This window comes from Sinocyclocheilus anshuiensis, unplaced genomic scaffold (genome assembly GCF_001515605.1).
Source record: "Sinocyclocheilus anshuiensis isolate Anshui unplaced genomic scaffold, SAMN03320099.WGS_v1.1 scaffold529, whole genome shotgun sequence".
In the NCBI taxonomy this organism is placed as follows: domain Eukaryota; kingdom Metazoa; phylum Chordata; class Actinopteri; order Cypriniformes; family Cyprinidae; genus Sinocyclocheilus; species Sinocyclocheilus anshuiensis.
In genome coordinates, this window is record NW_015540872.1 from 638,609 (window position 1) to 663,439 (window position 24,831).

General features: G+C 35.3%; 1 protein-coding gene across 1 annotated transcript in view; it reads right to left on the reverse strand.

Annotated features, from left to right (window-relative positions):
* Positions 1 to 24,831, reverse strand: part of LOC107688169 (cGMP-inhibited 3',5'-cyclic phosphodiesterase B-like) — a 57,862-nt gene that overhangs the window by 10,489 nt on the left and 22,542 nt on the right. The window contains exons 2-5 of the mRNA XM_016485762.1: positions 4,832 to 4,882; positions 3,194 to 3,442; positions 1,435 to 1,571; positions 875 to 981 (exon numbers count right to left, since the gene is read on the reverse strand). Coding sequence (XP_016341248.1) covers positions 875 to 981; positions 1,435 to 1,571; positions 3,194 to 3,442; positions 4,832 to 4,882 — 544 coding nt within the window. The remainder of the gene's footprint in view (positions 1 to 874; positions 982 to 1,434; positions 1,572 to 3,193; positions 3,443 to 4,831; positions 4,883 to 24,831) is intronic.

Genomic DNA, 24,831 nt, shown 5'->3' on the forward strand with positions numbered 1-24,831 from the left:
ACATTCCTGCTATGATTTAATTTCTGAATTAAAATCATTTTGATATTTTTTTTGTGGGCTTTAAGTCAAGGTGGTGCAATTGTACAGAGACCACTGTAAAGGTCAGTATTAAAATACTGAAATTCTTGAAAAAGTAATGTTGGCATAAACCAAATATTATTGCTTTTCTGTCCAATTAAATAAGTGTGGTGTAGTCAACATACTGTACAGGTGGCCATTTCGTTGTCATGCAACAAGAAAACAACCAGAAAGGACCCCCCCTCATGTTGTGTGTCAAGATCAGTGACCATTGACTTCCATTATATGGGCAAAAACATGAAAGACATTTCTCAAAATATATTTTATAAGTTCCACAGAAGAAAGATAGCCAAACAGGTTTGGAACAACATGAGGGTGAATAAAGAATGACAGAATTTTCATTTTGGATGTACTATACCTTTAAGTATTCTATATCTCACACACATTCATACATTCATTCATTTAACTTTGGAAAATTTGTTTTTACGTTTTACTTACTGGTTACACCACACATTTTTTAAAACCAGTCTATAAACCAAAATATATAAGTAGAATAGGTTTAACTTTTTTTTTTTTACTTTTTCTTAAAAATGAATAAATAAATACAGACAAACAGACAGACAGACAGACAGACAGATAGATAGATAGATAGATAGATAGATAGATAGATAGATATTGGCTTAAGTATTTTATACTAGATTTTGATTTATTTGTTATTTACCAACATAAGAAGAGGACAGCTTTTGAAATAATGCCACCTCCACAATTATGACATGTAAATCAGTCTGGCTAATCTCCTAACTTTTACAAAATTTGATATGAAAGGAAGGTTATTTCACTCTTGATGGTTGCAGACCTGGTCTTCTGGGTATTGTGTGGCCATAGGAGAGTGTGACGGAGGAGGATCTCTGTTTAGGAATAGTCAGCAAGTTGCTGTTGGGTCCATTAGAAACACAACTCTGGCTGTAGGGTAAAAAAAAGAAGAAATGTATAGAAGTCACATACTAAAATGTGTTACAGCGGAGATAACAATTTTACTGATAGGTGACAGCATAATAAAATGACTTAATCTAAATACTTAATAAAAAAAAGACATGGTGGTATTGAGTATTTTATGAATGACTGAATGTTCCATGTGAGTTTAAGTCAAATTTGTATTAGATGAAGTTTCTTTAGGGATTCTCAACCCAGATTCTGACCGATCGCTTTTTAATACTGCCACCTTGAGGACAAACAGTGAAATTACAGAAAGCACTAAAACCTCAACTATTTGGTCATATTATGTCACGCTTCGTGGCGATTATCAATCCACAGATTCAAATGCACCAGTGTTCCTGTCCTTGCCCGCCCCAGAGGAGTACAGAGAGTGCACTAAGGTGTAAGAGTGCAGTCGTGAGGCAGTTTGAGAGCTCTGACCTGCTGAGCTCAGAGTGAGATCTCCTTCCATTGGTACGTTCCCAGCGTGACGAGGCAGACTCCAGTGGGGGCAGAGAGGAAGAGGCTGAACTGCGCCTCAGCTGAGGGGTAGGGAGACTATTCCTGCTGCTCAGACCCTGAAAGTACAAGGTCATTAGGAAGTACTCAATAAACAGGCATGACTTACAGTGCACCAGTCGCAGGGACAATACCTCTGGAGATATCCAAGGGCACAACTGTGCTCAAGGGCACAAAGATGATGGCTACTAGCAGGGACTGAACCAGCAAATGTCCTAATGTCCCTGTATTGATCACTTAGTCCCAAGTTAATATGTTAAAGCACTCTCCTAAACTGCCTTCTCACCCTTTTCTCTCACTCATTTGTAGTATTAAAAAGTATTATTTCATTCTAGTAAATCATTGCATTTGGACGGTTCATCAAACAGTCAAGCAGTTTTTTAATTTGGTGCCCAAGAAATATTTTTATTATTATCAATGTTGAAAAAAGGTCCTGCTTAAAGGGGTCATATGATGCGATTTAAATTTTTCCTTTCTCTTTGGAGTGTTACAAGCTCTTGGTGCATAAAGAAGATCTGTAAAGTTGCAAACACTAAAGTCTCAAAACCAAAGAGATATTCTTTATAAAAGTTAAGAGTTAACCACGCCTACCTAAAACGGCTCGTTCTAACACGCCCCCACATACCTACGTCACGATCTGGGAAGATTTGCATAACACCGCCCAAATGTTCACGCAAAGAAAGAAGGCGTAACTTTTATTCTCGCTGTAGTATTGTTGAACCTGCAGCCATGTCGTGAAGACGCTGTGTGCTTCGTTGTGAAAGCGAAACTACTTTGTTTGGTCTTCCAAAAGAGGACGATATCCGCTTCGTCATGCCTCTTAAACCACATAAACACATTTCATTACACCAAATACACAAAATAATGTTCTTTTTAGCAGCATCATATGACCCCTTTAAGTTTTTTTTTGGAAATTGAGATGTACTTTTTTTTTCAGGATTCTTTGAAAAATAGAATCAAAATTTAAGAAAATAAGCTATTTAAAGACATTATAAATGTGACAACTGTATAGTGTTCTTACAGAAAATAAATAAATAAATAAAAATCTTACTGACTCCAAACTTTTGACCAATAGTGTATAATATCGGTTCCATAATGGTGATTAGCCGATATCAGAGCCATTTTTTTCATTCATTGTTATTGTCTATATTGCATATACAATGGCTCATACCGGAAATGTAATTGTGCCACATTTCCCATATTATTAGACTTAACTTTTCATAATAAATATCCATCTATCAGACTATACATTATAATGATGTGATGCCTAAATTCATTTTAAGCATTTAAAACCACTGATTTTACTTTTTTAGTATAAACTATAATTTATTTTGACAAAATAGAACAGAAATTTACTTTTTGGTCAGTAATCTGCCTTAACATGTATATAATTATCAGATTACCAGCACTAGTCATATCTTTAATATCAGTGCACAGAAAAATACATTTGATTCTAAATTATTATAATTATTAATTATAAACACAAGATATGTTTATACCTAAATATATAACTATTGTCCCTTGAGCAACAACAATATAATATCTACTTTTTGTTAGTAGTTTGTGTGTTGCTACCTACTTTTTTAAAAGCGTAGCTTGACTGCAGTTACACTACTTCAAATTATGAGTGACTTGTAGCTCGGTGAGGAAAGTCTCTTTCCCAACACTGCGGCTCACCTACCTTCAGTGGCTTTCTCTCTCCTCTCTCTGAGGGGTCTTCGATCTCAGCGCAGGGGTAGAAGCCGGGGAAGGGGGTGAAGGGGTTGACCCGGGGCCGGCACGACCCAGAGAAAGCTCCCATGAGGCTGCTCACACTGCGCAGTGACGAGAGGACGTGTGGTGAGAGAGACGGGTCCATCAGCAGGTCTGAGACCAGGTTTCTGGCCTCGTTTATCACAGAGAGATCCACACCATTGCCACTCACTGCACCCTAAGCAGACAAAGATTAGAATGTCCATAGAATGCAAAATTAGGAAATCTGCTGCATAAAGAAACAACAATTTACCCTGTATTCTCGTGAGTATTTACATTCCTCCGCAAGCACACGTGAGCTCAGCTTTACAGAAACTCGCTGATCTGATCACAGAGACAGAACAACAACACCCGGACTCTGTTAAACATACTTGGCAATAAAGCTCTTTCTGATTCTGATTCTGTATGTATCTGTTTATGTGACTTATACTGCCTCCTTGTGGTCATTTAGAAGTACAGCATGATTTTATATATTTTTACATTTGCATTTGGCAGACACTTTTATCCGAAGTGATTTACATTGCATTAAATCTACACCTTTTATCAGTTCATGCACTCCCTGGGAATCAAACCCATAACTTTGGTGTTTTTAGCGCCATGCAATGTTTGAGCTACAGCAACGCTACAGCATGCCATCCCACTACTCCAGACTTGTGCCAGTAGTAACTGTAGCAAAGAATGACTCATTCTCAGAGCCATCCATTTGATAAATCCAGTCAAGTAGCAGAGACAGTTTTTGATGATATCCACTCAGCGGGAAAAAAGCAACCGTTCATAATGATATTACAGGAAGAACTCTGGGTCTCTATAAACTCAGCTAGTTTTAATCCATCTTCAGCCTTGTGCGTACATGCTGAGCTCATTTTATTGATTGTATTTAATTCAGACCTACATCATTTTTTTTTGAAGGGGGTGGTGGTTCTGATGAAAGTAATAAAGTAGAGTGGCGGCACTGCTGCGACCTGCGTGTGTGTGCGTGCTCACATGTGTGTGGTAAAAGTGCACAGCGAGCACTTCCTCCGGGCTTTGACGTCATTTGGCAAGCTTTATGTGAGCCAGTATGAGGGTTATCCACTCGCAGGTCAGCCACAGTAATGAGCAGCGGGCAGATGGAGGGGCTACAGGCCTCAGCATGCTAACAGGCTACAAACTGTTCTCAGATGGACCATATGAGGCTCATTCGGACGGAAAGAAAGTAAGTGAGAGGAGATGCTGGTCTGTATGTGATGGACCACAAAGATTACTCTCTTATTCCAGGCTGGACATAAAGCATTATACAATAAAACTCGGACATAATAACTTATAATTACATATTTCTAAAAAATAAATGTGCTTAACATTTAGAACCAGGCATTCTGAATAAATGATTACTAAATACATTTTATTTTATACATTGATTTATAAACGAAAGTATCTCACAAAGCTTCATAAAAAGTGAATTAAAAACATAGTCTGCTCTAGATATTGGCTGTTTAAGCCAGAATGTCATGGGAGTGCAGTTACCTAATAAAACTTGCATAAATCATGCTGAGAAAATGTTGAAAAGCTGAACAGGAGTTGTACTGACCTGATATTGTGGCTTGTACCATTGTTTAAGGTCCCAGTCCCACAGGATCATCTAAAGGACACAAAACAAAGGCTCTTTAAAGCACATTTCATTCACGACTGCCACCCTGCACAAAACCTATGGAAATTTAAGACAAAGAAGCAGATAAATTAGTTATTTTTATGTTTCACCATGTAAAAATAAACCCATTTCTACGCATTGGTTTGAACAAGCGTTTGATGTGAGATTTAATGTTTTGTCAACAACTGAGCAATGCTTTTCGTGAGCTGAAAGCTGCTAAACGAAAACCTTTCTGGCGCTTGCAGGGAAAAAAAGAAAACCACTGTAACCACAATGAGACGTCAACAATAGCGCTCACAGATCTTATCTAGCCAAACTACGTCATTTGACTGCATTTCCACGTTATCTGTCTCAGAGGCTCAGAGGAAAGTCACCCAACAGAAGCCAAGTCCCACAACACTATCACCAAGACAGGTCACAGGCTGTGTCTGTTTTTTGGTATCATTGTAGCAAAGCAATTTTTACAGTTACATTGCAAAACAAGTTATCCAAATATACATATATTAAAAAAATATGATTGAATGGTCTTGTAGACTGAAACTTCAGGGGTGTGAAGTAACGAATTACAAATACTCACGTTACAGTAATTAAGTACACTGTAAAAAAAAATCCGTAAAATTTACGGTAAAAAACCGGCAGCTGTGGTTGCCGGAATTTTACCGTAAAAAATACGGTAGCAACGTTTTAGGTTTCACGGTTTTAACTTAAATTTACAGTTAAATACCGTAATTTCATGAACTGATATAATGTTAATATACCAACCTATTGAAGTAATGAAATCTGTTTTGTACCTTTGTAATACACTGATAACCACCAAATGCAGGTGGTGATGAGAAAGTCATGTGATGAACCAAAGCCCATCACAAGCAGCTTTTAAATAATAACATGTATAGAAGGTGCACAGTTTCATTCACACAAACACTAAACACCATCATGGTAACACACATGAAACTGAAATAATGCAATAAACATTCATTTAACAACATTAGGTGTAACACACAACCCTAATATACAAAACATGTTAATTTCAACATTTACCAATGCATTATTGAAATCAAATGTTGTGCTTCTTTACATTAGTTGATGCATTGTGAATTAACATGTACTAACAATCAACGACTGTATTTTCATTAACTAACATTAATAAATACTGTACTAAATGTATTGCTAAATGTATAGTTAATACATTAACTAACATTAACTAATGGAACCTTATTGTAAAGTGTTACTGATATCTTTTTCATTTGGCATATTTGGGAAGTATGAGCCATATATTTTGGTTAAAATTTATATGAATATATAAGGGGGAAAAATTGATTTTAGGTGCAATAACTAATAAATAAGTTTCTGACTATTTTCCTGGCCACCTTATATTTTTGCAATACAATTCTACAGTCCTACAAAGTGGCAAATTAATTTTTTAAAAGGACAAATTCCATGCAGTTTTGTGGCCTCATATTAATTAAAAGACTACATGTATATAGTTTTATAAGAAATAGAAAAATGTTGGATTTTATAATAACAACCCATGTATTTATTCTGAGTCTGGTTTATTTCTGTTTACAACAATAAAGAGATCAGATCCTTTCTTTCAAGGATATAGAAAACTTTTCAGGGAAAACTGACATAAATTAATTTAGCAACCAAGCAAACACAAATTAACCAGAGTTCACCAGCATTACCAAAACAGTGGCATGTCACAGTTCTAAGATAATCAGACAAGCAAAGTTCGAGAGAGTTCTTGGCCAACAACGGCTCATATGTAAGCAGTCGCCATGTTAAACTCAGAAAAGTCACTGTAACTGAATGGCAGCGCAGCGTTTGCCCACATGGGGGAGTACTGGTGATATGCGAAAGAAGTAACAGACTAAGCAGAAGTCCCCTGCACCTGCACTGGCCGTGTCATGTGTCACTTCCAGCAGCTCTGATCTTTAAAACCAGCAGCACTCTGAGGCACTCAGAGCTGTCCAAAAGACATGACCACAGAGAGCAACAGATGGAGCTGATGGAAACACACTCACCTGCTTTCACTGAATCAAAAGAGTAACACATAAACCAAGACACAAATGACTTAATTCCTTGTCTGGATTGGGATTTGATTACGATGTAGACACTGTGGCCTCTTGCTCTCAAATCAGATGTTTTACTGATCAGACAGAGACGATCACTGTTAGCTGTCAGCATCTGCTTAACACCATCAGACATTTAGTATGGCAAATAAGCACTGCCATGGCAACCTGACAGAGGCCAGCAAACAATAGTACAAATGTCACAGCATTCAGATTGGCGGGAGATAGATCGAGGAGAGATCGAGGTGTCTGACACTTTCTCTCTCCAACACAGGGAAGGTTCTGTGGGTCAAAAATGACCACTTAACATCTGACTGGTCAGATACGATCCCATTAAATCGAGCATGCAGCATAGAGCTAAATAAGTACATAAACATAGACTCGAGTCTTGACCCCTCTGAATGCCCCACAATGTCACAGTTACTTAAGCAAATCTCGCTATGTTCTTTACGCTCTGTTGAGCTAGTAAGCTTCACAGATGGAACAGAGATTAACAGAAAAATAAAGGTGGGTCAGTTTCACAAAATCGGCTTCCTTGAATATTTTACAATATTATGACTCTTGTATACCTGCTATTGAGATTTGTTTGGGTGAAGTGAACAGCACTAAATGCGGGTCCAAAATGAGCTAATTCATACATAGCTGAAAAAGCATGTGTTCACATTGCATTTAGAGTTTAACTGCTAATCCGTCCTGATAGACTAGCTACCATTCAAAAGTTTGACATCTTTACGTTAAAATAATAATAATAATTTTATTTAGCAAGTGTGGGTTAAACTGATCTAAAGTGACAGTAAAGAATTTTAAAAGAAATTCTATTTTAAATAAATTCCCTTTTATGTTTTCTCTTTTTCAAAGTATCCTGTAAAATATGTATAATGATTCCTACAAAATATTAAACAGTACAACTTGTTTTCAACATTCATAATAATACTGTACTTTTTAAAAAGCAAATCAGCATATTATAATGATTTCTGAAAGGTCATGTTACGCTGAAGACTGGAGAAATGGAAAAAATTCTGCATTGCCATCACAGAAATAAATTCAATTTGCATTAAATGCATTAATATTAAATCACTAGTTTAAATTGTAAATTGTCACACTATTATCGTATTTTAGACCTAATAAATACCGCCTTGGTGAGTATGAGACTTCTTTAATTCAAATACATTTGAGATAAATCGACTGATGTTGACATGCAGTGAGACAGATCACATGAAGCACAGCTGAAGTAAAGTAAAGTAGGTAAAGGACAATTCCACTTAAAACATCATGCTTGTTTTTAGATTAAAATGCATGTATTTTTGAGAGTAACACTACGCAGATTTTCCTTGTACACTCTGACGCAGTCAGTGATGTATGTAGTCATGAAATCAGAGACTTTCCCCTTGAAATCCGATCACAAGTGGTCACAGGAGACGCACTTGAGATTCATGTAACTACACTGTAAAACCTGGTAAGTTAAGAATACTCAAAACATTTGAGGAAACTTATTGCCTCAAAATATTTGAGTACACAAACTCAATTTTTTTTTAGTTAGTAGAGCTTAAAATTTTTATGACAAGTGGGGCGGGGCTGACAGCCATGGGAGCCAAGCCAAGCCTAAATTTACAGAACTTATTTCAATTAAGTCCAATGAACTTTCATTATTATTTGAGTGAAGTTAACTCATTTAATTTAATTAATTTCACTGTTCGGTTTTACAGTGTACCTGGTGTAAACACCTGTAAAAAGTTAAAGGATATTGTCTTACCCTGACTCCATATATCTCAATCACTATTTTCAAAAAAAGTTGTATATATTATAAAAGGTAAAAAAAAAAAAAAAAGTATTTTTACAAATACAATGAATTTATGAATCTCATGAATATTGTGTTATCTTACTAGAGTTGCAACATTTGCTATAGCCTTGATATAAATCAAAAGGTCAAATCTAAAATATTACCTAAAATGTCTTTGAAAGCAGTCTTTATTGCTCAATAAGGTTGCATTTGTATGATAAAAATATAAAAATAGTAATACTGCAAAATATTATTAGAATTTAATATAAATGTTTTCTATTTTAATATATTTTAAAATTTTGTAGTTTCCAGATTTGCTGCTCAAGAAACATTTATTATTATTATTATTATTAATGTTGAAAACAAATATTTTTGTGGAAAGTGTGATATATTTTTTCAGGATTCCTTGATAAATAGAAAGTCCAAAATAACAGCATTTATTTAAAATAGAACATTTTTGTTAGAACACAAATGTAAAAAGACTTGGCTGTTACTTTTAATGCATCCTGCTGAATAAAACGAATTTCTTTAAAAAAAAATCTACGTCAAATAAATTCTGTTATTCAGTATGTTCTAATTAAAAAATGTATGACTGCTTCCACCAAAATAAGCAGCACATCTGTTTTCAGCATTGTAATAATGAAAAAAGAAACATTTATTATTATTATTATTATTATTATTAATGTTGAAAACAAATATTTTTCTGGAAAGTGTGATACTTTTTTTCAGGATTCCTTGATAACCAGAAAGTTCAAAAGAACAGCATTTATTTAAAATAGAACATTTTTGTTAGAACACAAATGTACACATTTACATATAAAGAAATTTAGACAAAAAAAAATCTGATTAAAAACCAAGCAAATAGTAGCAGAACAAACACCCATACATGTGCAAAAATACACTCCCTTAATCCGACCCACAGGCAAAAAGAGACAGTCTTATTCTTTAAAGGACAGATAACCTGCGAGTGTATTGTGGCGGAAATGTGTCATATAGTATTTGCATTACAAAACACCAATTTAAAACACTCGAAAGTAGACTCTAGTCTGCAGATATTCGCCTACATAAGGTCAAAGCCATCATACTTTACGTAAACCTAAAGCTAACACAAACGACATGTGGGAACTTTGCTGACAATGAGACTAAATAAAAATGAGACATCAACACGACTGAAAAACCCCCCCGAACTTCCGCTACTAAATTGTCTTTATGAGAGAGTCAGTGTGTTGAGGTGTGAGACGGAGAGTATAAGCGCATTGTGTGTTTGTGTTTGAGAGAATCTCAGTCGAGTGGCTAAATAACTGCACACCATCTGAAACCAAGAGGCCAACCAGGGCTGGCCAAACAAAAACAGCATCATGAAAGCCACAGCACTACACAGAGTCAGTCAAGAGCTTCATCAACACACAACAGACCAGCCAGTGAACCAGAACAACTGATGAACACATATCACTTCACATGCAGAGAGACAGTGTTAGAGAGAGAGAGGAAAAACACCAGTCTGTACTTCATGATTTTATGAAAATGAGAAACCGGTCTTATTTGATTAAAAACACAGCAAAACACAGTTTGTTGAAGTCTGTTATAAGCAAATGCTGTATGATCTGAGATTAAAGACAAAGAAAATATGGCCTGATATGCAACATGGGAAATCACAAGCATGACATTATTGGGTGATTTTGAAAGCTTTTTCCTGAAAAGCATTACAATATGCTTCTATACATTAACATTGTGTAATGCAATAGCGTAACAAACTACCAATTAATTATATTTCTACAGTATATATTAATCTAAAATGTTAATGTTTACATACAAATACATTTTTATTTTTTAAAGTTGTATAAAGCAACATTAGTTTATGTATTATGAACTAAAGTGACTTATTAAGTAAACACTTATAACATATTAACCTAAATTAATAAATGAAAAAAAAAGACAAGAAAAAGTCAAAATTAAAAAAAGTTGTTCTATAGTAATTGTATATATAGAACAGATATACTAGCAATAGTTTATATGTTCTATAGTAATACACTATAGTAGTCCGGACTGCTGAGCGAATCATTGGTACAACCCTCCCTTCTCTTCAAGAACAGTACTCATCCAGAGTGAGCAAAAGGGCTAGCAAAATCACTCTGGACCCCTCACATCCAGCACACTTCCTCTTTGAACTGTTGCCATCTGGTCGACGCTACAGAGCACTGAGCACCAGAACGACCAGACACAGGAACAGTTTCTTCCCTCAGGCCATCCATCTCATGAACACTTAACAATAACTGTGGAACACACACTATTTATTCACTCACACTTATTTATCTAACACTCATACTCAGTCTACACCTCAAATTTGCACATAATATACAGTACCTGTACATACAAAAACTGTCTATTGTAATATACCTGCACATACGACTGTCAATTTATATATTTTTATTCCTTATTTACTTGTTCTATTTTTTATTTTTTATTTATTTTTTATTATCTGTGTTTTTTTGTTCTTTCACTGTCATCCTGTTACACTGTGGAAGCTTCTGTCACGAAAACAAATTCCTCGTATGTGTAAACATACCTGGCAATAAAGCTCATTCTGATTCTGATTCTGACTAACATTTAAGAGTCAGTAAGATTTAAAAAAAAATTTTTTTTATCAGCATCTGCTTAAATTTAAAAAAATACGATTTTTATTCAGCAAGGGTGCATCACATTTAAGAGTCAGTAAGATTTAAAAAAAAAAAATTTTTTATCAGCATCTGCTTAAATTTAAAAAAATACGATTTTTATTCAGCAAGGGTGCATCGTATTATAATAAAAAAAATCTATGTCAAATAAATTCTGTTATTCTGTATGGTCTAATTTAAGAATGTATCACTGGTTCCACCAAAATAAGCAGCACATCTGTTCTCAAAAAAGAACCGTTTCTCAAGCATCACTCAGCATATTAGAATGTTTTCTGAAGGATCACGTGACACTGAAGACTGGAGTAATGAAAAACAAACAAACATCAGATTTGTTATCACTCGAATAAAATGTATTAAAATAGAATCAGTTATTTTAAACTATAATAATATTTCAAAGCATTACTGTTTTACTGTTGATTAAGACTTCAAAGGATTTTTGTAGCCTTGGTGAGAAAACAATTTATTTTACCTTCAAAAACAATAAATAGTCCAATCCCAAACTTTTGAATGGTAGAGTATATTTATCAAATATATATGCAGCATATAAGGGTTTGTAAAAAACTGGGTCAGTATGTAGATAAAAGCTTCAAAAAGGAGCAACAAAAAGCCAGAACTAATATTTAAAACTTATGCCACGAAAAAAAAACTAAATTATGAAGTCCATTTGTAAAAAATGATGATGTATCTGGTTTTAGTCCACAAAATGTGGTGATTTTGAATAGCCCTATCATGTATGGTAGCAAGAGTGTGTGCGTGTGTGTAGCAGAGCCGAATGTGTCCCAGTCTGTGTTCCTGTGGGTGTCAGAGAACTAACGCCCCTCACGGCTCAGCTCGTCTGCAGCAGCTGTGAGTGTGGGAAAGTCCTGGCTACTCTGCAGTCAACTCCAGCCAGTCTCACAAAGACAAGGTCAATGGCCCTTTCTCAAGTCTCATCTGACCCCTAGAGACGATCGCATTTCACATTAAACATTATGACTTTTCGGCCGCATCGATCTGAATTGCACATTTCGTGTTCTCCGGGAAAACAGTGCATGAAATCACACAGTAAGGAATACATTTGAATCAGTTCTGATCTATCATTAGGCAACACCACAAAATCAAGAGTGCTGCTGCTTAAAAGTAGTGTAGTGAAAGTAGCATCTCACACCCTATTACTTAATCAATCCATGTGTACAGCAACCTGAAACATTTTTGGTGCCAAGCATAATTATCTGACAGATATTTATCCAAGCATCTCCAATATCACTGCTTTCGTCCTTGAACTTGGGCACAACCCATCCTTAATGGCTCACAGTCCTGGTCATTACAGAGTTATGCCGTCTTCTGGAAAGCAGTCAGTGAACTCATGCTGAGCAGTGATTATGTCTGGCTCTCAGTGGCTGGTGTCAGGACTCTGACGGACAGGAGAGAGACTGGGGAAGAGGGTTATTGTTGTCAAGAAGAGCTGGCAGGCCTGTGGAACATTCCCTTTGTGGAAGGGAATGAAGAGATACCGCACCATCCTGCGCTTTTCACATGGGAGCATCACTTCTCTCCACTGAGGGTAGTTACAGATACAGACCGAACCGGCTACAAGCTTCCAACGTTCCACTTGGCCTAAAGGCTATGATGGCAATTGTGTGATTATAGTCTTCCAGGAAATGATGCAAGTCATTATAAGGCGCTCTAAAACAAAAATGCTGTAAATGGGTTGAAGCATCAGTTGCAGTTTTATAAATTATTAAAACTGGTTATTGGGTGATAATGGAGAGTCGTTCCAAACGGAGGGTTTGAAAGCTTTTCCCCACAATGTCGTCATGGGATGAAGATTTTGATGGTTTTTCTTCTTTCCTCAATAAAGACAATGGTCTTCAAAACGGCTCACATGCAAAACATGACAATCTAAACATCACAAGAATGAATTTGATTTGGGTCTGGAACGCAGTTAAGCTCCAAGACATGTTCCAGTTTATTGTGCGCTGTTGTCTTAGTCTCAGTCTGAGCTCGCTAGCATCTGCTTTAGCCATCGCCATTTGTTTTGGTATTACTAGGGGGGCTGTGGAGGTGGGGTTATTCAGTGGTCAGCCAAGGAATTTGATTCGCTAGACTAGGAGGAAGGGAATCCTGTCCTGTCTAGGGATGTGCAAATCTATATATTTGAAAATGTAAATGTTAGAAAGGACTACATCTTAAAAAACCATAATGATAGCGGGGTACCAAAAATGTTGCCAAAAAATAAAACAATAATTAAAAACAATGTTTGGAGCAAGATTGTGCTTTTTTGAAAAAGGCTCTTGAGCTCGCCAAGGCTGCACTTGATCAAAAATACAGTAAAAACAGTAATATTGTAAAACAATATTGTCAATCAAATAACTCTTTTATTTTAAATTGATTTAAAAATGTAATTCATTCATTCATGCAAAGCTGAATTTTGAGCACCTATTACTCCAGTCTTCAGTGTCACATGATCCTTCAGAAATCATTCTAATATACTGATTTGGTGCTCAAGAAATATCTTACTATTATCAACAATGAAAACAGTTGTACTGCTTAATATTTGTGTGGAAACTGTGATACTTTTATTCAGGATTCTTTGAGGAATAAAGTTCAAAAGAACAGCATTTACTTGAAATAGAAATAGGTTGTAACAACAGTCTTCACAACAGTCACTTTTGATCAAATGAACGTGTCCTTGCTGAATAAACGTATTATATACATACATACATACATACTTTTTTTGCATTAAACATATGATTCGAGCAGAACTCCTGAAAAGCAAAATGGAAAAGTAAGAAAGCAGCCAAATGTTAATCGCAGGCCAGCAGCCACAAAAGTCACTGTCATGCCCATCTCACCAACCAACCAGATCCCAGTCACACCACAGCGGGTGCTGGGAACAGGTGGGGAGGCTTTACGGGGTCATTGGGGCAGCCCTAGAGTTTGGCTGCCCTCTCTTTCGCCCTGCCTCTGCGCACAGCTGGCTGGCTGCTCCGCACCACGTTGCCCCTCTGCTATCTTGGCACAGCTAAGAGCAGAGAGCTCCAAAGTGACTGCTCTTTTTTTTTAGGGCTGAAATGAAAATCCTGCTGTCTGAAGTGTGACTGGGAGAGCAGGGAATACAGCGTATCTGAGTGTGTGATCTCCGACAGTGCTGACACAGAAGACACTCGAGGGAAAGAAAGCAATAGTTCATCACTGTTTGTGTGTGTTGATGTGATCAAATATACATATAAATAATGTGCATATGAGCACGCATGTAAATGGGCTGTCCCAGCTGCTGTGCTTCTCTGATATACAGCTCACCCCTCTGGGGTCACCTGCCTCCAACACAAACAGATGCTGCTGACGCAAAACGGTTCGGTCCACAGTGTTCCTCTGTCACAACGCTTCCACTCCAAGAATCCTAACAGGAAACAAAGGGGGAGACTCCAGGGCAGAATCCTGGAGGAGGGAATGAGGGTTTCCCAAAGGTTGGCCTTGACTCCTGTAATCAAGCTCACGCAAGTGTGGCACCTGGAGAATAAAACCCAAGCCAGTCAGACAGTAAATCTGTGCCGAAAGTTGTGTGTCGTTTGGAAGACCTGGCTCTGAACCTGCTGACGGTGTGATCTTGCATTTTCCACTCTCTCAAGTCATACTACCTCCATCAAATCCTACTGCTGGATTGGATTTTTTAGAGCTCTTCTAAAGTCAAGCACACAGACGGTTAGGAAGGTGTCGTCAGTACTGGGACATCTGGTTTTAAATTGACCTGTGATTCTGATAAGACGTTACAGCAAGTAAAACTGATTAAAATGATCAAATCTCTTTTAAAAGACTGTCAGAACTTGTTTTAACATAAGGTTTGGGTTAAGTGTATAAAATGAACAATATTACATGAAGTAGTGTGCAAGCAGTGTTTCTGAATTTCCTTTCAAACATGAGGATATGTGAAAAAATGCACCATGAAGAAAAAAAAATTGAATATAGCAGCTAACATCTTGAGAGTTCAAAAGTTAAAGTTAAAGTGTCTGTCTCTTCACTCATTCTTCAGGTTTTGGCTCTTGGCCGCATGCCAGACCGAGCAGAGCTTGCATAATTACAAACACGTTTTTGCAGGAACAACAAAAATGCCACAAGCTGAGGAAGGTCAACAATATTACGTCAATGATGAACTTTTTCCCACAATGGTATGCTTCAGGACTAAATGACCCATCGCTATTTGGCTTTGTTCTGCTTTATACTCATCAAAAAAGTCGACATTATAAGAGTCAAAAAGTAACAAAGAACCACAAGCAAACGTGTTTAGAAAGTACCAGAACTACAAACAGCACACAGACAGGTTATGGTTTATATATACAAATTATTTGAAGAAACCCACCGATGTAGAATTATCTCTGCATGTTTGACATCACTACAATAAAATGTACACTTAAAAAGTTTGGGTTTGGTAACATTTTAATGTTTCTTAAATTAGTCTCTTATGCTCACCAAAGCTGCATTTATTCATATAAAAACAGTAATGTTGTAAAATGTAAAATAACATTTTTTATTATAATGCATCTATTTTCACAATATATAATATATTTTTAATATACTGCACGATCCTTCAGAAATTATTGTAATATACTGATTTGATGCTGCATTTCTTATTATCAATGTTGAAAACAGATGCTCTGCTTAATATTTTTGTGGAAACCATGATACATTTTTTTTTTCAGGATTCTTTGATGACGACAAAATTTCAAAATTGCAGCATTTATTTGAAATAGAATCTATTTTTTATCTTTACTGTTCCTTTTGACAAATTCAGTGCATTAGAAGTATTAATTTGTTTTAAAAAACAAACTTTTGAAGAGTAGTGTACCTAGCATATAGTGCTTTGTGCTTTTAAAAAACTATTAAATAAAAATAAATAAATAAATGCAATCAACAATAAAGATTTTTTTAATATTCACTGGCCCCACAACATATAATGAATACTTATTTTTTGTAGCATATTACTACATATAAGGAATTTATATTTTTCTTAAAATGTCAACTCAAAGAAGAGCTATAAATTCATATAAAACACACTTTGGCTGGAAATTAATACTAATTTGTTTATAGTTTTCTACCAGCTGTAACAGGCTCCAAAACAATCACAAGTCATTACAATACCTTAGTGATATTTAAACTGCAAAATATGACGTATTCAATTAGCTATAAAAGCTATACAATTTTTTGCAAGTCCAAAAAACAACAACAACAACAACATGTACATGACCAACAAACATAAAATATAGTGATAACCCACTTCCGTCAACTGCTCTGTAAAGTCACTGGCCCTGAGCCATCAGGCCTTCCTTATTGATCCCTGAATAAACAAGAAACATTCACAACAAAAGTTGAAGCAGGTTTTGTTAAAGTCAGTTTTGAAAGCTTATCCAAACTGTTCCAGGGTGAGCACATGGTGTTCTAGCAGGAGTGTGTGACATATTGACTGACTCTCTCAAACTCCGGCTGATAGGACAGTGTGAAAAGTCTAGAGCATGAAAGGTGAAGCAGCCTCATTCGACCAATTCCAACTCCTCCCCTGCCTTTCTATTTATTATTGTCTTCTGGAACCTTTCATTGCAAAACAAGTTAAAATACAAGCTCCACAGGATCAAGAGGTATACAATATTTCCAAGCCACACGAAAAAACATTAGCATTTTAGGAGTATCATAAAATCTCTTATTTTCATCTTATTGCACCCAATATGTTTAGCAGCTTAGGGACATAACAACAGCTAGCATATTGCATCTATACGGCAACGTTAATGCAAGCCATCAGTGTTCTTTTGAGATTAGAGTCTGCAAGGTAGTTTGATCTGAAGTTAAAGCACAGCACTCAATAAATCACACACCCAAATAATAGTTTCAGGCAGGTGGCATTTCATATGGGTTCAGCTTTATCTGCATCCATTATCCTCTATTGACCTAGACCTCAGCTGTTTAACCCAGCACAAATAGGTGCCCTACCGTCATGAACACCCTCAACAGTCCCTCTCGATGATAATGCCTCTTGAGCTTAGCCTTCATTTGTCAGGCCACCAGTTGACCAAGTGTATCTACATTTAGCAGACATTAAAAAACTTCACACAGTTTCGAAATATACAAGTACAAATTATTTCTGGTGTTCTTGACCAAGCTTTGTTAGTCCGATATCATTTGGATGTAAATATAAATCAAAATTAGCTATTAAAAGCTATTAATAGTAATTTGACACTATGAATATAAATAAATAAATAAGCAAGCAAGCAAAGTACTGGAACATTCTTTAACACATTTATATGGTGCCTTGACTAAGCTTTGTTAGTCTAATATCACCTGAATGTTAATCTACACTACTGCAGAATTATCCATGTACTTTTTACTTCAATACTAATAAAACTACCAATAAAAAATAAGTACTTAATACAATAAAAGAGTAAAATCAAATAAAGTAAAATAAAATATTATTTATTAAAATATACTTTATTTGTCTGATGTCATCTAGATTTAACTGAAAGTTGTCAGCGCATTTCTTGTGAAGCTGACGTGCAATAGTACAATAAAACTGTTCAGAAATGTTACAGAACATGATCCAAGATTGACTCCAAAGTAGCCTTTGACTTCCCTGTTGTCACCATCAAGAGCCAGTCATATATTTTATGTAAGTGACTTTGAAAGGAAGGGGCAATAAATAGTGTTTCCTGACAGACAGACGTTTATGCAGTAATTGCCTTGTAAATGAAGGCTGAACGAACACAGGCCACTGTTCCTTAAAGCATGATGGAACAGAAGACACATGAACAAAATATTACATATTTTATTTTATATACATTATAAATTATAGTAATAATTATAATTAACAATGAGAAATATATAAAAAATAAATATATTATACATTAGGCATTATACATATTATATTATATATTTTATATACATTATACATGATAGAAAAAAAATTAACAAATAAAAAAGCATTTACAAATAATAAAAACTAATTAAATAAAATAGTATTAAAATAGCTGGCTTGGATGTAACTCTCATAAGAAATATAAAACAACTGAAAATATGTCAATCAATGAACACACATGGTTTGTGTAAATAATATTATTTTAGCTGAGCAAGTAGCTGGTCTAGCTGTGCAGCATATCAAAAACAGAAACAGGCCTTCCAGTGTAGACGGCACTGTTGATTATGTTGGGAGCGATCTGGTTTTGTCGTGACAGATGGGCGTGGTCAAACTTGTTTGATGTATGGGAGCATGCAGCATGCATGTTTGTTGTCCTAGGGTACAGTTTAAATTTGTATTTAAGGCCTGTAAAAAGCCATGCAGAAAAATATTTAGCCTACTGTATTTCAGGCTACTGTTTAACCAACCTTTAGGAGAACTAAGGTATACCACGCTTTGAAAAGTGTATATCGCAGTTAGAATGCATATGTTAATAAACATTTTTTTATTTTTTTAAATTACACAAACCAATAGATGAATTGAAATGGTTTTCTGTAAGTAAACAACAGCATCCTGGAATATTACATTAAGATACTACCCAGTTTACACAGTTTATCAATAAACACGCAGCTATGTTAAGACAAGACACTAGAGGCAAAAACAGTTGTTTTCATTTCCATTACTGGAAACTTTGGAGATTTTGGGCTATTTTGTTTTTCATAACATGTGGTTTCAGACTAATGGAAAGAAAACATCCAAAATACACTTTTAAGTGTTAATTTTATTTCACCTTATCTATTTGCAACTTTGAATTACATTACACATTTAACATATATAATTATAATATAATAAAATTATATTATATTATAGATATAATATCTTTAAAGGCCATTTTCTCACAAATTAATTAACATTAAAAAATTTTACAAGGGGGTTTGTTAATATATCATTTGTCTGATTTTATTTAACATTTTATTAATAAAACATGATGAAAATCTTTTTTTTTTTCTGGCTATTGACATTATTTTCTGATTCATGGAATATTAAGAGATAACTAAAATCCCTTCTGGAAAAAAAAAACATTGACTAATATGACAACAAAATGAAACTGAATCTGGCTTTATCGAATGTTCAGATTTCTATTCTGGAAATGTATGCAAATGAGTGCACATTTAATTAGATAATGCCCCATTTGCATATTTAAACAATTTTAGAAAACTTGTAATACTGTAACGTTTTCAATAATCAATCAACTGGGAAAGTATGGTGATATCTATTACCCAGTTCACCTGGGGTAACTTGACAGTACTGAATACGACACTAAAAGTCGCAGCAATGATACAAACGGCACACATTGACAAAAGCAAATAATACCAGCAATAAGGGATTTCATAGAAAGCTTTTAGATGATTGTGGCAGTGTTAAGCATTGAGCTCACAGGGGGCTTGTTGTTAAAGAGCAGAGGGCGACGAGAAAGAGCTCTGAGAGCTGAGAGGGGATCAGGGCAGGAAAGATCAGCCATCTAGTGTGCAGCCATAGTATGTGATGCCTGCCCTTGCTTCACAGTGGGATCTCACATGCGCAAACAGGACTTCACGCTAACATGTTCTCTGTCTTACACAAGAGTCTGGCCAAAAAAGTAATACAAGACAAGACTGTAAACCGAACTAACCTTCCTCAAACTCACTGGCACAGCCTGTTATCATGATCTTGCACTGCTCTGCCTGCTATCAATCAGCACAATCAAATCATGGGTATTCTGGCCAAAACAAAATATCATACACTGACTTTTTTTTCAGGGCATGCTTTGAGAAATGCCTGAAAAATGCCCTCTTGTCGTCAAATGTGAGTGTAATGATTTCTTTTACGAGAAACATAAAATGGTCCTTTGTTGGCAAGGCGAGTGTTGTTCTGGATCAAGAGTCCAAATCATGACAGGAGAGTGTGAAATGTGTAGAACACTGTGTATGTATGTACGTATGTGAGAAATAAGATGAGAGAAATCAGAAACCCAGGCATCATATCAAACAAGGCCTCAACAACCCAAGGAAGTATTAAATTGATCAAATGTCACAGTAAAAACATTTATAATGTTGGAAAGGTTTTCCATTTCATATAAATGTTGTTTTATTTCAATTGAAAAAAGTATCATGCTTTCCACAAAAAAAAAAAAAAAATTAAGCAGCACAAATGTTTTCAACATTCATAATAATAAAAAAATGTTTTTAAGCATCATCTCGGCATAATAGAATGATTTCTGAATGTTGATGTAACACTAAAATATTAAATAGAAGACTGTTCTTTTAAATTGAAACAACATTTCACAATATTAGAGTATTTTGATCAAATAAATACAGCCTTGCATGGTGAGCAAAAGACAATTTTCAAAAACATCTTAAAAAAAATCTTACCAACACTACACTTTTTAAGAAGTATATTAGAAAATCAATTTGAAAACTTACACCACACTTTAGAGTCATTAAATAAAAAAACATTTTAAAGCAGTATAAAATAACACCAATATAAAAAATTACTATTTGAAAATGAACTAGATTTTTCCTTTTCATTATTTTAGAGATTCTTCTGTCATTCACTTAAATGCATAGCCTGGTCATCACAAATGGTGCCACCAAGAAACCGTTTTAAAAATACACCTGATGTTATTCCCTGCCTTCAGTTCATGCTGCTCCTTCACTCCTCAATGATTCAGAACCAACTTAACACTCACTTCAAGATAAAGCACTGTCTGAGTGAGCTGAACATGGATATTACTGGTTTTATTTAATTATATATTTTTGTTGTTTTACTCATCTGTGTATTTTTATTTACTTTACTACTATTGTCATTATATTTTTATCTTTTCCTAGCAACTCTCAACTGACGTGAAATAATTTTTTTGAATACAATGGAATTTTTTTTGTTTTGCTTTGTTTGTAACTTTATTAAAGCACTGCCAGGTTCTTCCTGGATCTTATCAGCTCATCTATAGAACAAAAAAAAAAACACACAAAATGATATAGATTCTCCATTTATGCCCATTTTCAGCCTGAAAACTGTATGCCTTTCAATTTGAACTACATTTTTACTAAATCATTAAATTAATTGCTCTTAGTTAATCATAACTGCTAAGTAAAATTAAAGATCCCAAATTTGTAAAGAAAAAAACGGTAGTAGACTAAATCCCAAACACTCCAGAGTCTATACCCACGTGTCTCGTGTCATCTAGTGTGAGCATTATTTTTCACATCACTGTGGTGCCTTAATGTTCGAATATCAGATATAAACCCTATATGAACCCAAACAGAGAAAGCTCTCAAGCGCAAACCAGCTTCATCCGAGAACGGTAGAAAAAACTGTCTTATTCAGAGAATGCAGAATACCCACAGCACTGACTCTAGCTTGTTCAGTGATACAAAAGAAGCATTAAAAATCAATAAAAGGAACTTAAAAACTAATTCGGTTGGGGGGGGGGCGGGATCATGCATGGTATCTTCATGAATGGGTTTCCCAATGTTGTTATGGTTAAGCAAGTTGGATGAGGTAAGAGGTGATAAAGGGAAAAACACATTAGTTGGCCAAAGTCACATCTTTGGAATGTGGTGGCTAGAGGGAATTTCTTAAGTAAGATCTCTTCAGGATTACTAATTGACTAGGCTGACTCTCTGGGCAAGATTAGCAGTGTTCCAGTTCCTAAATGTGTTTCCAGAAACAAAACAAAAGCAATTCACTGACAGAGGAAAAACACATGGATTCGGATTAAAAACCTTTAGTGATTACTTGCAAAAAACACATTTACACTATTAAAATCTAATTATTTACTAAGTGTTATGATTAAAAATAATAAAAATGATATTTTATAACTGCTACATACTGTAAATATTGCATGGGCTGTTTTTGCTTACATAAAACATGCAATGTTTTTATGTGCCAAACCCCCAATGGAATTGAGTTTTCCCTAAGCAAATATTTGTTGATGCTGTCTGATAATTAACAGACAGTAAATAATATTTTTTATTTCCCCATAGAAAAACAAACACAAATGAACTATTATCATGCCTTAGTGTAGTTACCTTCGACATGTGGTGTCAATTTGCACTAACCAAACAGCATCTCGAAAAGAGCAAGGCATGTGAGGAATGCAAACAGAATACTTTCCACTTGATCCCCAAGGGGCTTTAAAACTGTTATCATGATACAGACTCTCCAATCACTTTTTAGGAAAAGAAAAACAGCGCAAACACAGCGCACAGCTGACTAATGAGTTATAGGCAGCGAGAACATCCCCAAAAATAGTAAATGGGCCCGGGAGCGGCTCCTGCTAAATCTTGTTCCTCGGTCCTCGTCCTAAAGTCTGAGCCAGCATCAATCAAAGATCTGCCACATTCAGGTCTTTAGGATATCTGTAACATTCCCAAACAACCACTGCAAGATCTTCTGATCCTTCTATCCTACTCCAGATCTGATTAGAGGGTAATCACATCACAATCATCACTTTAAACGTAAACAGGTGAGATCTTGTTCCGCTAAGGACAATTGTGGATTTCAGTTTGATTTAAGTTCGTTTTTAAAATGCCTTTATGAAATTAGTTTGACCCTCAGGCTATTCAAGATGTAGATGAGTTTGTTTCTTCAGTTTTGGGTAGGGGTGGGCGATATGGCAAAAATATCATATCACGAATTTTTTAGAAATATCACGATTCACGATTTGATCACGATTCTTTGACATGTTGGTTTTACTATTTCGCAACTTGTCTGAGCATTAAAGCCAAACTAATTTCCCAATTATAAAGACAACGCCTTTCAAGGTAACAAAATATAAAAAGAATGGTGGCTATTTAGGCCAAAGTGGGCAAAGATAAAAATCTTTGTCATTATTTTATCTTTATTTCTTATCTAAAAAATAAGAACAAATATACACATTACAAATACACAGAATATACAAATAAAACAAACAGTGTTTTCTTTTTTTCAGGTTCAAGGTGATGTATTTAGCAGGAGCATTCAAGAAACTGAATGAACAAATAAAAATAAACATAGACTGATTCCTATTAAAGCAACTATATTAAAGTTTTTCAGTCAAGAGTAGTGAGTGATTTTTCTCTGTGTTTTGTTGTTTTACTAACTTTAAAGAAATAGTTCACCCAAAAATAAAAATTCTGTCATCTGTCTCTCAATTCTGTCATAGTGTTTTATTTTTATACCATCATTTACTCACTCAAAAGTTGTTTTAAATCTGAATGAGTTTCTTTCTTCTGCTGAGAATGCTATTTTGAAGAACGTGGAAAACCAAACAGTTGCTGGTCCACAGCGGCTTTCGTAGTATTTTTTCCTACTATTAAATTGAATGTGGACCAGCAACTCTTTGGTTACTCATATTCTTCAAAATATCTTCTTTTGTGTTCAGCACAATAAAGAAATTAATACAGGTTTGGGACAACATGTGAGTTGAGTAAATAATGACAGAAATTCAATTTTAGGGTGAACTATCTCTTTAATGACTGTCGGCAGCATGTTTAGTACTGTCCCTTTAAGACCTGCATGCATCTAATATACAGGCACGAATCCATTTTTCTCTCAACTGTTTACTTTTATTTTAGACATAACCAACTGAGTCTATATGTAAACCTTGTGTGTTTTGACAGTATTAGCGCTAAAGATAACTTAGTCCAGTAATCAGGCGCTGTTTTTAGCTTGCGCACGCTTCATGTGTACATGCTCAGAAAAAGCGCACTTCAGAACAGCACGCGAATGAAACGTTTAACCGGCAAGGCTTTAAAACACATGCAAATAATGTACTTTTGTGATTGCGAATAAGTGCAGTGTCCCGTGAGAGTAACTCTACCGCTGAGTTAACACTGATGTGAACGTATATTGTGTTGTAACTTGTAACTAGACTTGTGCCGGTATTCGGTAATGCGATATATCACGGTACTGACTATGCACGATACTGTTATCGTGGGCACTTCTAAATACCGTGAATAATTATATATCAACTGGTCACAACACCGCTGTATGCTGCGTGAAAGACGTGTGCGCACTCTGATGTAAATAAGCGCGGAGCGCGGACACATGGCGGAACAAGTGAGAGACGCTCTGGATGAAAGCGCACTTTCACTCTCTGACAGCAGATGGCGCTAAACTGCAGAAATAATAATAATAATTCATTTAAATGCAGCTGTTACCCCGGAAAACCTGTAAACAAAGCAGCTGCACTACTTTCTGTTTCTGAAAGGTGTTTAAATTATTTAAACAGCCATTCAGATTTGTGTAATTTGTGTATTGTTCATCACAGCGACAAATACTTAAATATTTAGAATAGGCTATTTGTTTTCAAACTTTTCAAACTTTTTTTTTAATCTGGACTACAACATGCCCTAGATATTGTTTGAAAGTGTTTTGATTCTTTATTGTTCGGTCACACTTTACATTAGGGCTTCATTAGTTAACATTAGTTAATTCATTAGTTAACAAACTGCCAATGAAAAATTCTTCTGAAC